Consider the following 16136-nt stretch of genomic DNA (forward strand, 5'->3'; position numbering starts at 1 on the left):
CCTTGCTCTCCACGCATTTAGGTGCCTCATTCCTGTTGTGTTTGTGCCGAAATATCTCCGTAGCCTGTGCTTTGCTGCACCCACTACCAGCAGAACAGCGGGCCAGCAGCTGGGCGCTCCTGAAAGGCAGAGATCTGCACGAGCCCAGAGAACAAGCGCGTGCTTCTGGTAGTTGCCATTGCTTCGTTTTAATGTTATCCACTGTAAATCTGGAGTTCCTTCATCGCCACGGGGAGAGCTGCCTCCAAGCCCTTGGCTGACAGCGCCTCGTGGCAGAGCTGGGCACGGCTCTCCTGCACACCGTCTCCCACCAGGAATGTCTTCAGCAGCAACACTTTAGAACGTGGGATCTCTTCCCCAGCCACCACCGGGCTGCAGTGACACGGGGCAGCTCCGCCCTCCTGCTGCCACCTGCATCTCCTCGTCCCTTTGCATTCCCTGAGCCGTCGCGATGAATTATTCACCCGGCAGCCGCTGCTCTGCGGCAGTTGCTATGGGGCACGCTCATGAATAACAACGGGCAGCTATTTTTAGCCCTAACTCTTGTTACCTCGCTCCCCTCCGCTCACAGCCAGCTCCGTGTCCTCAGCAGGAGGAACACTGCAACACCGCTACGGGCCGGGACTCCCTATGGACTTGCACAGACCGGTTCCTTCCCAGCTTACGGGCTGCCCATTTCCATTCTCCTTGCTAAGATCTGATGAATGGGGCTGGGGGCTTTCTCTGGCACACCTCTCTGCTCAGAGTCCCCACTCTGTCACCTGCAATGAAATGGAGAAATCTCGCGTAAAACCATGGGAAGGGCTGGCTTGGAGCTCAGATAAACAGCAGGGACAGCGGTTCCGGAGCCAGAACAGCGTGGAAGATGAAAAAATAATAATAACCAGCAAAAGGGCACAAGCTCCTTTATCCCTGCCAACCTGCCAGGTGCAATAATACTCCATCAAGTTGTTCCAAAGCCGGCACGGGAGCTCAGATGCCGGATCCCAAGCGCCAGGCCCCCGCCCCCAGCCCATGCGGGCAGCGGGGAGCGCTGCCCTCCGCGCCACCCCTCCGCCTGCTGCGCGCTGATTGGCTGCCGCTGCTGCGCGTCAACTCCCGCGACTTCCCCTTTGCCCTCCCATTGGCTGGCGCCCGGCGGCGCCGCCCAATGAGGAGCGGAACTACCCCCGCGGTGGCGGGAAAGCGCTCGGTTTTGGCGCCAGAGGAGGAGCGCGGAGGCTGCTGCGATCGGGGCCGGCGTTTGGGCTCGGGTCCTAGGCGCTGCCAGGGACCTGTTAGGACCCTTTCAGGAGCAGGTCGGTGCCTCCCTGTTTGTTACCGCCTCCCGGCAGCATGGCAGCCCCGGCGGGCGGGCTGGAGGACGCGGAGCTGCGGGAAGCGCAGCGCGATTACCTGGATTTCCTGGACGATGAGGTGAGGAGCGGGCTGCTCGGGGGGCTGCGTCCTCCCCTTGCTCTCGGGGGTGGTCATCGTCTCCCCCCCCACCCCCGAACCCCCCAACGGTGGCTTTAGCTCTGGGACTGCCTTCTCCCCAGGGCGGAAATCGCCCTGCACGAATCGTGCGAAATTGAGGGTTGTGTTGTTACGTATCTGTGCAGGAAGATCAAGGGGTTTACCACGGCAAAGTGCGCGACATGATCAGCGACAACCAGTACCGCCTCCTGGTCAACATCAACGACCTGCGGCGGAAGAACGAGAAGAGAGCCAGCCGGTGCGTGGGGCAGGGCGGGCTGCGAGGGGCTCCGTGGCGGCAGAGGGCCCAGCCTCGTCCTGTGCACCCCGAGGGTCCCGTGGGGAACGTGGGCCTTCTCCTTCCCCTGTGCCATCCGTCCCTTCCAGGCTTGCAATCCATGGATCGGGCGTAACCTGTTTGTTTGAGTACTTGCAGTGAGCTGTTGGAACAGTTTCTTCTCAGAAAGAGCAGTGCCGCAGTGGCACAGGCTGCCCAGGGAGTGGTGGGGTCACTGTCCCTGGGGGTGTTCCAGAACTGTGGGGATGTGGCACTGAGGGACATGGTCAATGGGCATGGTGGAGGTGGGCTGACAATCAGACTACGCGATCTCAGTGATCTTTTCCATCCTTAATGACTCCCTGATTCTGTTGGGTTTTTCAGGTATAATTGCTCTTGGTTTCCAGGAGCTGGGGGGTTCTTTTTTCATAATACTCCCAGTGCTCTTTCAGAGTACATGGAGAGTCTGGAAGGGCTTTCTTAGAGCTGCCTATGGGGATGGCAGAAAGAGCTGCCAGCAAGCTGCAGCTCTCAGCCATCACCTCCCTCTGTTGCAGGCTTCTGAGCAACGCCTTCGAGGAGCTCATCGCCTTCCAGCGCGCTCTGAAGGATTTTGTTGCCTCTGTTGATGCCACCTATGCCAAGCAGTATGAGGACTTCTACATCGGGCTGGAGGGCAGCTTTGGTTCCAAGCACGTCTCGCCACGGACGCTGACCGCCTGCTTCCTGAGCTGCATTGTCTGCGTGGAGGGCATCGTGACAAAATGTGAGCCTGGGTGCAGCTCGGGCTGCCTGGGGTGTAGCTGGGCAGGGCGAGGAGCAGAGGGTCGGGGTGTTTCATACAGCAGGAGTCCACCAGGACCAACGGGAGGACACCCAGAGTGAGGGTAATGGGGGACTTGGCCAAAGATCTGAATGTTGGGGCCGTGGTGTGAGGAACTCTGCAGACCTTTGCAAGCAGTGGACTCTGGTTGCCGGCACTTGCATCCTGCACAAGTAGTGGAAATCTCTTTGGGGTTCCGTGCTGACAAATGGGTGGGACTTTTCTGCCCCTAACTCTTCATTCTTCCAAACCCAGGCTCTCTGATTCGTCCGAAGGTTGTCCGGAGCGTCCATTATTGCCCAGCTACCAAGAAGACTATTGAGCGTCGATACACAGACTTGACGTCCCTGGATGCTTTCCCTTCCAGCTCTGTCTACCCTACAAAGGTGAGGTGGAGTGGCCTCATGTGGGGAATATCTGCGTGTTCTTCTGAGGAGATTGTGCTGGCGCAGAGGGCAACCTGATCTACTGGTGGTTGGCATGCTTGTACGTGGCAAGGGAATGGAAACTAGATTGTCTTGAGGGTCTCTTCCAACCCAAACCATTCTAGCATCCCATGGTTGCTGTCCTGGAGGGTACATGGACCCTTGTGTGGAGAGATTGCCCTGTGCTTGGGAATGGAGGAAGGCTGACCTGAGCTGTGTCCATGCTGCACTTGCATTCTTCTGCATGGGATGTCTGCATGGGGAGCAGAGCTTGGAGAGCTCTAATGTAGCAGTGCTGGGTGCTGACAGCTTTAGATCAGGGGGAGCTTTAGAGCTGGTGAACTCCAGGATCTGGTAGTCCTGGTAAAGCAACCCTTTGTGTCTGTCGGGTGATGCTCTCTTCCCAGTGCAGCTAATCTCTTCATTGCTGTGCATTCCTCCTTCAGGATGAGGAGAATAACCCCCTGGAGACAGAGTTTGGCCTCTCGGTCTACAAGGACCATCAGACCATCTCCATCCAGGAGATGCCCGAGAAGGCACCAGCAGGGCAGCTGCCGCGCTCGGTGGATGTCATTCTGGATGATGACCTGGTGGACAGGGTAAAGCCTGGAGATCGCATACAGGTGGTCGGGACGTATCGCTGCCTGCCGGGAAAGAAAGGAGGTTACACATCGGGGACGTTCAGGTGAGCCTTCTTTTGGCTTGGAGGACAACGTCAGCCCTGCCGCTCCGTTTTAGCAGGATCCCATCTCTGGAAGATGAGATATGCTCCATTGATGGAGCAGTGTATTCAGAAGGGTTATAGCTTTGGAACTCTCCAGCCCTCTCCAAGACTTCCTAGAGTAAAATGATGGTTTTAAACTGGAAGAGGGTAGATTTAGACTAGATATCAGGAAGAAATTCTTTACTGTCAGGGTGGTGAGACACTGGAACAGGTTGCCCAGTGAGGCTGTGGATGCCCCCTCCCTGGAAGCATTCCAGGCCAGGCTGGATGGGGCTGTGAGCAACCTGGTCTAGAGGGAGGTGTCCCTGCCTACAGCAGGGGATTGGAACTAGGTGATCTGAAAGGTTCCTTCCAACCTAAACCATTCTATGATTCTATGAAATTTCTGCTGTTGTTACCGTGACCCCTGATGGCTCTGTGGGCTTCACAGACATGATGATGGCTATGTCACTTTTCCAGGACTATCCTCATTGCCTGCCATATCAAGCAGATGAGCAAAGATGCTCGACCTCTCTACTCTGCTACTGATGTGGCCAAGATCAAGAGGTTCAGCAAGAGTCGCTCCAAGGTATTTACATGGGTCTTATTTCTAAGCCCACCTTCCGTGATTTTCCACTTGCTTTCTTTGCATTTTCTGTGTAGCTTTTTGTCAATTCCTGTGATATATATATATGTATATGTATTATATATATCTGTAGTTGTGGCAGTTTCTTGATGGCTAGCAGCTCTGCTGCGCACAGCTGTTGAGATGGAGCTCTGGCTGGGTCGTGTGTGCCCTGACTGCCCGCTGGTTGTCAGAAAAGCTCCTCTGCAAAATTCTACTTTTCCTCCTCAAACCTAAGAACAGAATTAGGTGACAGCCTGAATTTCTGAAAGGAAACAAAGCAAAATCCCAGTTCTTGGGCAGGGGAGGGAATGGGGCTCCGCCCCAGCCTGGTCTTGTGTTCAGGTCTTTGTTCTTGTGGGGTTTGCTGCTTCCAGTGCTGGCTAGGTGGTCTAGGACATCAGAGCCCCATGGAAAGAATATTCCAACAGTTTTCTCCCTTCTAAATAATCTTCATCAGTGTAGTTCGGTGATAGGAATTAGCTTCCTTCTTTGGTGTTGAAATGGACTTGTGAAGAACTGCTCCTTGTTCTTTGGTCCACTCCTGGACTGTGCTTTGCCTCTTCTGCCTTAGGATATCTTTGACCAGCTGGCGAGATCCTTGGCGCCCAGCATCCATGGGCATGAGTTCATCAAGAAGGCCATTCTGTGCATGCTGCTTGGAGGGGTGGAGAAGGTCCTGGAGAACGGGAGCCGCATCCGAGGAGACATCAACATCTTGCTGATAGGTGTGGAGAGGCTGCGCTGAGGCTGGCCCTGTGGGAGTGAGATGAGGGAGGTTTTTCCTGGATGTAATTTGATAGAATAATTAGGTCAGTAAGGAACTCAGAGGGCCTCTGATTTGGTTGGGTGCACAGAGCAGAGCTGGTTTCATCAGTATATCATCAGATTGGGTTCAGTGAATTTCGAACATCTCTGGGGCTAGGATCTCACAGCCTCCATGGATCACTGGCTGAGCACCCTCAAAAATACTTATTAATATTTTTCCTCTGGCTGTTTAAATGAAATTTCCCACAATCCACGTTGTCTCAATTGCCTGTTCTCCTGTCACCTTTTATGTCTCCAAACCCTGGCTCTGTCTTCTTCCCATCAAGTTGATGGCGAACGTGATCCACTCACCTTCTTTTCTGAAGGGTGAACAAACCCACTTCTTAGTCACTTGTATTCATTTCCCCACTGACACTGTTAGCTAAACTCAGTCTTCTCTTTTTTCAGGAGACCCTTCTGTCGCCAAATCCCAGCTGCTGCGCTATGTGCTGAGCACTGCTCCCCGCGCCATTGGCACCACTGGCAGGGGCTCCTCTGGCGTTGGCCTGACTGCTGCTGTCACCACCGACCAAGAAACCGGTAAGGAACGTGCTGGTTCCCAGTGAGAGTTGGTGGAGGGATGGTAGTTAATACCTGGGATGGACTCTGCATGGTCCAGGGCTGTTGTTTGTCCTTCTTGTAGAGGCACTTGGAGAACGTGCTTTGTCCACAAGCTTTGGGGCAATGGTGATGGGGGGTATTTTCTCCACCTCTGGGGGGTGGTGGTCTTCAGTTCTATCAGGGGTACCCTGTGTTGGGGCTGGTGGGCAGCCAGGAGCCTGTGTCATTTCTTTGTGTGGGCTTGCTCCTTATCTTCAGTGTTCTTTCTCCTCCTACCATCAAGTTGGGTGGGAGATGGACATCCCTGAGACCGAGGGTGCTGCTGCTCTTTGAGATTATCCTCCTTGCAGGGATGCTGCTGCCGTGGAAGGGGACAGCAAGAGATGCTTGGGGCTGCCGAACGATGTTGACCTTCTTTTCTCCACCCTCCCATCCCAGGTGAACGACGGCTGGAAGCAGGGGCCATGGTGTTGGCTGACCGAGGTGTGGTGTGCATCGACGAGTTCGACAAGATGTCCGACATTGACCGCACGGCCATCCACGAGGTGATGGAGCAGGGCCGTGTCACCATCGCCAAGGCCGGCATCCACGCTCGCCTCAACTCCCGCTGCAGCGTCCTGGCAGCTGCCAACCCCGTCTATGGCCGGGTGAGTGCTGGGGTTTGCTGCTGTGAGCTGTCCTTGGAGAGGAGGTACAATCCAAAAGATCTCTCAGACTTGGTTCTTAGTGGAACTGAGGTGCTGGAAGGCTTGGTTTGCTTGGCTACTGCTGCTGCTCATGGATATCGTGGAGGTTGTGAGGGCTCCATCTAGCGTGGCCTTGAACACCTCCAGGGATGGAGCATAAAATAGCGTGTTTCTGTGCAAATGAGAGCTACACCCAACTTCCTGGATGGAGAAAAGAGGCTTTACCCCTTCAGCAGGCTGTGCTTAGCATGGTGTCTTTGGTGTTCAGCTGGCTGGGCATCTACCTATCCTTGAAGGCCTTGCTTGAGACAGTCTTTCCACCTTCCCTAGCATCCAGCAGTGATCCATGACAGTCTCTTGTAACCCCTTTTTTCCAACCTCTCGTAGTATGACCAATACAAGACGCCCATGGAGAACATTGGCCTGCAGGACTCCTTGCTGTCCCGTTTTGACCTGCTCTTCATCATGCTGGACCAGATGGACCCCGAGCAGGACAGGGAGATCTCAGACCACGTCCTGCGAATGCACCGCTACCGCAACCCCAATGAGCAGGACGGGGACGGTGAGTTGCTCTTGCTGTCTATAAAGCCCAGGAGTTACAGGTTTTCTTTACCTGTGGTTGCTTTCCTTTCCCTTGGAGCAAGAAGGGAAAAGTCCCTCATCCTCATTGGGGCCTTGAACATTACTGTACTGTGACCTTGAAGGAAAGAGTGTCCATCTCTCCTCTGTAGCTGGTGCCCATCTGTCCTGGGTGAGGTGATGGGGTAGCAGTTAGGTGGGCTCCTTGCACTGTGGCACAACCCCAGGTTGTCCCTTGTTAGCAGCTCTTTGGGTTCAGTTGTCCATGGCTTTGCTGAGTGCTGCCAGTAGGTGGCTTCTGGCTGTGAGAAGCTAAAATCCTGTTCTTGGCAACCCTCCCCTCTCCAGCCATGCCCTTGGGCAGCGCCGTGGATATCCTGGCTACAGATGACCCCGATTTCGCACAGGAGGAGGAACAGGAGCTCCAAGTGTATGAGAAACACGATGACCTCCTGCACGGGCCCAACCGCCGCAAGTGAGTCCCATGTCCCTTGTGCCTTGTTGCACTCTGGGGGGTTTCCATTGTGATGAGCTGATGCTGAGATGCTCTGGATTTGGCTGGAGCATCAGGGTGCTGGCTCGTTGCTGGGGACAGTCATGCTGTAGATGGTCCACAGCAAGGTGTGTGGGTGGGATGCAAAGGGAGCCTGCTTTGGGCTTGCTGTTCTCAAATGCCAGGCAGGTGGGGGAGCATCTGGTGCATAATTCTCCGTTGTAACTGGATGCCCCCAAGAGTATCACTCTCCCTGGGTGCAGCCTGCACGTGCTCTCTGCTTGTCCCCTGTGGTCCCCTCAAGGACACGGGCATGTGTACGTCCCCCGCAGGGAGAAGATCGTCAGCATGGAGTTCATGAGGAAGTACATCCACGTGGCAAAAATGATCAAGCCTGTCTTGACCCAGGAGTCAGCAGACTACATAGCAGAGGAGTACTCGCGCCTGCGCAGCCAGAACCAGATGAACTCAGACATCGCCAGGGTGAGCTCCCTCTTCCCTCCGATCACGCCAGGAGGGAAACTGAGGCACGCGCTCCTCTTTCAGATTACAGCCGTTTTCCATCCTGAATCGCAGAATGGTTGAGGTTGGAAGGGAGCTGTGGGTGCCAGCTCTTGGTGTTGCAAAGAGGAGTGAACCAGATGCCTGTGTGGATGCTACAGCGGGGGGCCCAGCGCGGTCTCTTGGGCTCCAGTGTCTCATCACCATCTTTCTCCACTCCAGACCTCCCCAGTCACAGCCCGTACCCTGGAGACACTGATCCGCCTCTCCACAGCCCACGCTAAGGCCAGGATGAACAAGACTGTTGATCTGCAGGATGCGGAGGCGGCTTTGGAGCTGGTGCAGTTTGCCTACTTCAAAAAGGTGGGGGGGAAAGTGTCCCTCAACAGACCTGGGGTCCCAGAGGTTTCGCTGAAAGGAGCAGGATTGGGTGATGAATGAGTGCAGGCTGAGCACTCTGGGCTGCTCGTGTCCACCTCTCTGGATGGGAAGGATGCATCTTGGCGTGCCGTGCTGGGGCACTAAAATATCACTGGGAAGCTTTGGCAGTGCAGTATAAGAGGTGTTGTGGGAGGTTGCTGAGCCCCTCAGCTCACAGCAGGTGTGTGTGAATGAAGCTGAGAGTTTGGGTCCTGTGCAGGGGACAGGTTTGTTTTGGGAGCAAACAGGAGTGATGCTCTTGGGAGGGGGGGGAGAGGTGAGGATCCTGCCTGCCTTGAAATGATGCTGAGTCCTGCTTGCTGTTCTTGTGCAGGTGCTGGAAAAGGAGAAGAAGCGCAAAAAGCAGGTGGAGGATGATGACTCAGAGACCGAGAAGGAGGAGGAGGAGACACAGCCCGAGAAGGAGGGCAGGAGGCAAAGGTAGTCATGGCAGGCCCTGGGGAGATACTTGTGTTAAATCCAGCGGGTCTTTTGGCCAACACTTGTAATAGTGGAGCCTCTGGGGACAGCTCCCAGACCCTCAGGGTTTGTAGCTGAGTGGTGGCAGATGAGCTCTGGGCTTACCCACAAGCTACAGCTGCCCTGTGTTGTCCTGGCCAGATGCTTCCCAGGAGCCCTGGGGGGTGTCTCCTGAGGTCTGTCCTTTGGCTGGATCAGGGCTGACCTTCTGTTCTCCCATGCAGGAGGAAGAAGGCACGCACAGAGGGCGAGGAGGAGTCCTACGACCCCTACGACTTCAGTGACACCGAGCAGGAGATGCCAGAGGGTGAGTCAGGGGTTTCATCGCCTGGGAATTTGGCATCACCCACCCCCATCCAAAGAGGCCATCTGCTTTTGCCTTTGCTCTCTGGCTGTTTGAGGAAGCAGGCTGAAGCAAATTTTCTTCCTCTTCCAGTCCAGGCACATACTCCCAAGACGCCCGAAGCCTCGGCCACTGGCGAAGTGAAGAAGCCAGAGTTGGCTGATCCACGGTGAGTAGGGGCTGGAGAAGCAGCAAGAGAATGTGTTTGTCCTTGCCTGGGCCTGTGGAGTGCTGGTTGGACATGGGCTGTGTTCCTTCTCTTGGCCCAAGCATGAGAGTTTGGGTGTATTTGTTTGTTTCTTGCTGTAAGTCATTGGGTTTCATGGTGGCACCTTTCCAGCTGTACAAGCCAAGCAAGGTCAACCTGGGTTAGACTCAAGAGTGGGAATTTCTGTTAAATATCTCCTCGAGGTTTCAGTCGTCTGCAGCTCTCAGTGTTTTGGGGCTGCTGCCATTTGCCTGGCATGCGAGCAGTGCTTCAGCCCCTTCTGCCCTGCAGCCACGAGGTGGTCCTAGCTCCAATGCTGCTTAGAGCTGAACTGGTGCGTCCAAGCTCTTGTCCCACTTGTTGGTTTGTGTCTCAGAGAGAGGCATTCCAGCTAGGGGATGTGCACCTCAGCTGGAGTGAAGTGTGTTCTGAATAATAATGCAGTGGCACAGGTAATGACTGCAGCCAGCAGGAGGTGCTGGAGATGGATGCAGGGATGGAGCTGGTGGATGGGCTGGGATGTCCTTGTCTGAGAAGGGAGGGGAAGGGCTTGAGCTTGGTCTCTGATGGAGATGACTTCTCATCCAGGTTGAAAGCATTCAAGGCTGCCCTGCTGGAAGTCTTCAAGTCTTCCCATGCTCAATCCGTGGGCCTGAAGAGCATGATGGAGTCCATCAACCGCGACAACCCTGAGCCCTTCTCGCTCGCCGAAGTGAAGGTTGCGTTGGCCCACATGCAAGATGACAACCAGATCATGGTGTCTGATGACATTATCTTCTTAATCTGAGCCTCTGGGAGGAAGAGCCCAAGTTCTCACGGGACTTTCAGTCTGGAGACTCTTTGTCTTTACCTTCACCTCTCTTCTGAATGCTTCATCTGGCTGAGCTGAACTTTGGGGAGCTTGAGTCGGTGCACTTTACAGTCCTTCCTGGCTGTGCATTGCTGGCACCAAAAAAGCCAGGAAAAGTGGAAGCTCTCTCACTTGCCACCTCCAAAATGGAATATTTGGGAAGAGGTTTGGTTCTGCAGGTAGCCAAAAGGAAGATTTTATGTGCAAGTTACTGATAGGCTTAATGTGTTTTTAGCTTAGGCTTGGGTTATGTGCAAGCTCAGGCTGGTTTTACTCCAAGCTAGTTTGTTTTAGTGCAGGGCTCCCAAGGGCAGGCTTCTGCCTCTGTAAATCTTTCTTTTCTCCCCATGTGGGGGCTTCCCAGGCTGGAATGAGCCTCTTCCCTCCCCGTTTTTCTTATTGTTTGATTGAAATAAAAACAGGCTTGGTTTTCTCAGCATAACCACATGCTGAGAAGCTCACCAGTTTGGTGATAATAGCTTCAGCCTTTGAATTAAAAAAAACGGGTTTAGGCATTCAATAGCAGTGCTGGTAAGAAGCAAATACAAGAAAAGAAAAAAAAGAGGGGAGGGGGGAAGTTTCACTGCTATTTCTCTAATTCCATAGCTTAGATCTGCTTGTCTTGTGAATGCAGATGCCTAATGCATGTTGTGTTGGCTGCGACCAGCCTCGTGGAGGGCAAGTTCTGGCTGTGCAGGGCCAAGACAAGCACAGGCCAACCTGTTCCATCACCCACGGGCTGCTCAGCCTGAGGGCTGCATTTCACAGCCTTGCTATGGGAATTCCAGCCACACAGTGGTGGGAAGGACCTCGGGTGCTCCAAGTTGCCCAGGTGCATCCCCAGTGCACGTGGGTTAGGTCTGAAGGCCTTATTGAGTCTGGAATGGCTCTTCTATGAAAATAAAAGAGGAGTTGAGAAAGGTCATGTTTTTAAGAAGTACTGCTGTGGGAAAGCTCTAGGGAGCTGGGATCCTACATCTCTTTGTCCTGTGGGTTAAGCTTTGGAGAAGGCCATGAGCAGCACAGGCTCTTTCTGTTGTCCTTGCTGGGACATCTGCGCCATTCAAGTGCCCTTGTTTGTGTCAGTGGCACCATCAATGTTAACTTGAATAATAAAACACATCTAGATACCATTTGATACCATTGCTCCCGTGACTTATGCTGACTTGGACCTAAGCTGTTCCTGCTTAGCATATATATGCCCCATTGCTGGAGGTGTTCAGGGCCAGCTTGGATGGAGCCCTGGGCAGCCTGGTCCAGTATTAGATGTGGAGGTTGGTGGCCCTGCCTGTGGCAGGGGGGTTGGAGCTCAATGATCCTTGAGGTCCCTTCCAACCCAAGCCATTCTATGATCCCATCTGAGATGTTTCTTTCATTTTCTTGCTACACAATGAAACCAACCCTGGCCCTCCCTGCTCTTGTGTTAGGTTTTCCTTTGGTTCTTCACCCAGAACATGCTGTGGGGACTTGAGTGCTACACCATAGGCGGCCGCTTCCTCCCCGATGTGAGATGTGGTCACCTCTTTGCCTTTGGCATCACCTTCATTGCAAGTGATTACAGAACCACCTGGGTTCAATCAACCCATCACACCAAAGAACCTTGGCTATGCCCAGGAGGAGCACTGGCTTTTTAGGTTTCCTCTTGTTGTCCATTTTCCCACCCCCACAAGCACCCAGCCAGCTTTTCTCTCCTGGAATGTTCCCCCACGCTCAAAGAAACAGCCCTGGTCATTTCTGTTGCTTCTCTTTTGCCTTGCTGTAGGACCGGAGTTGTTTTCATCTCTTCATCTCCCCCACTTCTCCATGAGTTTTGGAGGCTCTTTGTGGGTCACGGCATGTCATCAGTGGGGCTTTGGCTGGATCGCTGCTAATAGTGTGTCCCCATTACAAGTCACCAGGGGGAGCTCCAACGTACAGAAATCTGCTCGGTTGGACTCTCCAACAGCCTATGGGGGAAACTCAAGTCAAACTCTTGGCTCTACCCAACATTCAAACTGGGGGAAGGTATGAGGACTGTCTGTTGGAGACAGGTTTGTTTGTTTTATAATCATAATGGGGGGGAAAAAGCAAGGAGATTCTATTTGTGGGCTTCGTTCTTGCTAAGGTATAAGAACCCATCAAAAATTCCCAAGAGGGGGAAAATAATAGTAATAGAGTTTGTGATGCTTAGAAAGGAAGGGGTGGAGACCATAGAGGAAAGATCACAGTGCTCAAGAAGCACAGTTGAGTAATATTAGATGTTAAAAAGGTCTCATGGGAAGACATCCTGGGAAATATTTCTTGTATTTTGAAGAAATACTGTTAAATACAAACCCAGTGTAGGGAATGTTTGATTCCTGTAGGTTGTGATTCATCCCGTATGAATGAAAGGAGGTCTGAGCACCTGCAGGCATGACCATTAGTCGGGGTGATGTTTAATAGAAATTAATTGCAGCCTAAATGTGTCTGTTCCTCTACTTTGGGTCTAAGGCAAGCCTGAATTGCCAGGCTCGGCTCCGTGCTTTTAACCCTTCTGATAAATTTGTACATCACGATCTCATAAGCTTGCTATAAAAGTGGTTTAGAAGTGAAGTTATGAGTTGGTGGGCTGGTACGTGAGAAATCAACCGTGTTATAGTCAGAGACAGGAGGCTGATGGAGAGAGAACAGTCCTTTAGGGAGAGACTCTGCACTGACCACGTGGATCACAATCTAAACATGGGCCAACAGTGTCACTCATTCAGGAACAGGTTGGACTATCACTGGTCAGCAGTCATTCTGGTAGAGGTGCTGCTTCTACGCAGGTGCTGAGCTAAGGTGGCAGATGCACTAAGCTCATTTTCATGACCCCTTCCAGCCCAGTTTCCTACAATGCATGGGAAACACTGCACAGGGTGCAAAAGTCTACCAGGTTTCTGTAAGCCTCGTGTCTCATCACATCTACTTTGGCAATGTGCTGTCATTCCAAGACACCACGGGGTCTTGGGCTCTGACTTACAGAAGACCTCCAAGGCGTCAGTGTGTGTTTGTAGACAGAGTGACCTACATTATCTAAGAGCCTGAATGTGAGTGAGAGGTTGCTGGGCTTTCCCCAGGGTGGCCCTGGTGGTGTGCTGATTGGAACTTATCTCTGTGGGAGATAAACAGGCCACCAAGCTGGTTGTGTCAGCAGGACCACGAGCAGCACCTGACCTTCTTAGAATAATTCTGCAAAATAGGTAAGAGTATCACTTTAGCTTCCACTGGGAAATGGGGACTGTGTGATATTTAGAGGAGCATCATGCTTCAAAAAAAATTCAAAATCACAGGTAATAATGAGGTCTCAGGGCCAGCGAGTCCAACTTGAGCAACCAAAGCACTTGGTCTCATGCATTGCCTGTTGCCTCTTCTTGAACTATGGCCCTAACACTTTTTCTGCTCTCATCCACAATGGATGAGTGAGGACAGGAGACCCAGTGCTAGCCCTGATCCATGTTTTGGGGTTAGTGACCCAAAACAAAATGCCTTGGTCCCGTAGCATCAGGTAGCTCATCTGTGATGTCAGCAGGGCAGATGCAAATGCAGTGTTGGGTGGTAGAATCATAGAACCCTTCGAGTTGGAAGAGACCTCTGTGGGCCATCTAGTCCAACTCCCCTGCAATGCACAGGGACACCACAGCTAGATCAGGTTGCCCAGGGCCTGATCCAGCCTGGCCTTGACAGTCTCCAGGGATGGGGCATCAGCCACATCTCTGGGCAACGTGTTCCAGTGCCTCACCACCCTCACTGTAAAAAGCTTTTTCCTTACATCTAACCAGGTCATGCAACCAGGTACTGCTCTGATGTCTTTTTTAACACACTGCATCTTAATCTTGTTTCAAGCCCTCAGCCACCTGACTTTTGGCAGGGTTATTGCTGCTAGAAATTAAGTAATCTGTCTGTTGGCTGAAGGATGGGTGAGCTCCCAAGCACCGGCACCACCTAATCCCTGCCTCTCACTCAACCCACAGCCCTGGCCAAAGTGTGAAGCCAAGATGAATGTGGAACACGAAAGTGAGGTTGGCCATCACTTGTGGAACATGAAGGTTCTGCCGGTCCCTGCAAGGCTCCGATGACACAGCACTGTGGCTGCTGGCGTGTCGGAGCAGGACGAGCCGATGGCCCCATTCTGAGGTTTTTGCTGCGAGCACCTGCGGCACGCTCGGCCAACCACATTTCCTCTCAAAATTTGCTCTTTCCAGTTCACCTCTCTGGGCTTGCGGTCGGCATTTTGGTCATATGCAGTCATCAAACCCAACCAGGGTAAGCGCGGGTGCATAGCATCAGCTTTGAAAGGAGGAGGTAGGTGACTTATGGCGTGGCACGTAGCAAGGGGGAAAACCTGGGGTGGCCAGAAAGGCAGGAGTATGAGAGAGAGGTGCTTGTGCTCCAGCCAGCCTGCAGTGCTCAGCTCTGAGATATTCAGTCGTGAGATCTACGTGTAGATGTTACCATTCCAGCCCCGGTGTCTGCCTTGGGCTATAGAAGGTCTTCAGATGTGCTACAGCTGAGTTGGGTCATCTGTCCCCAAATGTTGTCTACACTCAACATGGAAATCATTGGGGCTTGCTTAGATGCAGACATCAACCAGACCCCATTCATATGACAAGGTAGGACAGAGAGGAGCAGAGAAATCAAATCAGTTTATACAATGTATGTAATATAATAAATATTAATTTAATACTGTGCCAGCCACTTCTAGCCTCCCTAGCCCATCCATCTCCATGGTAGAGCGCCCGCTTCCAAAGCAGAACGTGTTCATGCCATTGAAGCCTGACTGCTGACTGTTCTGTGCCCAATGTTTGTTCGTCTAGGTTTAAAGGTTTTTGAGTGCTTCTGGTTTCTGCTCCCTTGGTCTGCGTCTCCTTGGTGCCTTGTGTGTGGAATGAGACTGGGGGGTTTTGAAGCTGAAATGTTCAGAGGGGCTTAAAAGGATGCGGCATCCAAACAGAAAACAGCCAAGTTGCATGGCTGATGCCCCAGCAATGTCATTGCAACCTTCACCAAAGTGTGTAATTAATCCTACAGTGCAAACTCTTTCTTTTTTTTAGCATAGATCAAGTGTAGAATATTTATTGTACATGCAATGAGAGAAATCCAGGTCTGCATCCCCATCCCTGCTCCGAGCCCTTGAAAGGCAGGAATTAATAGGGTGTTTTTTTTTTTGTGGTAATGATTTTGAGATAATTTTTTTTCTCCTTTATAGCGATCCATGTTCGGTGACCTCTTTTTGACCAAAATTTCTGTGAGGTAAATTTAGTCATAGGAAATTTCTTATCAGGGGCGGAATCCTTGCTGAAGGTGCAAGCTGGGGAAGACAGAAGATGTGAGTGGAAAGTGGTGGTCAGGGCTAATAACCCAGCAGTTGGTGTGAATATGTCACTGCTTCATCGCATGTGGCAGTTTCCACTGAACCCCATACCTGCAAATCCACTCGTGGCAATGCCCTTTTCCTGCCACAGCAAAGCTGATGGTGAGGGGAAAAAAGGGGGTTTCTTGCTGGGCTATAGCAGTGGGTTTCTGGTAATTTTACCACCTTTTGGCCTTCCACACTCCATGCCTCAGTAGATGCATTCACAAATAGGTGGGTAAGAACAGTCAGAATGGGAATATGGACGTTACCTGACGTGAACTTAACCTGAAATACGAACAATTTCTGGGAGATGAGTTGCTGGTTTCTCAACCGCCGGTAGATCAGACCACAAAATGGTGAACGACATCTTGAAATGACATAACGCAGCGGGCAACGAAGCTTTCTGCCAGTCACACAGACAGAGAGGGCAGAGCAAGGAGCGGGTTGGTGCCTTCTGGCTTGGCAGTGCCACCAATCTGTAAAGCAGCTCCTGATTGACCTCCGTGGTCCGGAGGGCTGAAGACAAATCTGAGTGATGAGCCCTGTGCGT

General features: G+C 52.5%; 1 protein-coding gene across 1 annotated transcript; it reads left to right on the plus strand.

Annotated features, from left to right (window-relative positions):
• MCM3 (minichromosome maintenance complex component 3) lies at window positions 1185-11374 on the plus strand. The gene is made up of 17 exons (XM_021392099.1): window positions 1185-1416; window positions 1602-1714; window positions 2290-2498; window positions 2811-2941; window positions 3427-3665; window positions 4164-4272; window positions 4883-5036; window positions 5524-5655; window positions 6115-6323; window positions 6750-6924; window positions 7290-7416; window positions 7767-7917; window positions 8158-8298; window positions 8690-8796; window positions 9060-9142; window positions 9272-9347; window positions 9975-11374. The coding sequence occupies exons 1-17, from the start codon at window positions 1336-1338 to the stop codon at window positions 10171-10173; spliced, it is 2436 nt and encodes an 811-aa protein (XP_021247774.1). The 5' UTR covers window positions 1185-1335; the 3' UTR covers window positions 10174-11374.

The sequence above is a fragment of the Numida meleagris genome, chromosome 3 (assembly GCF_002078875.1).
Source record: "Numida meleagris isolate 19003 breed g44 Domestic line chromosome 3, NumMel1.0, whole genome shotgun sequence".
Classification (NCBI taxonomy): Eukaryota; Metazoa; Chordata; class Aves; order Galliformes; family Numididae; genus Numida; species Numida meleagris.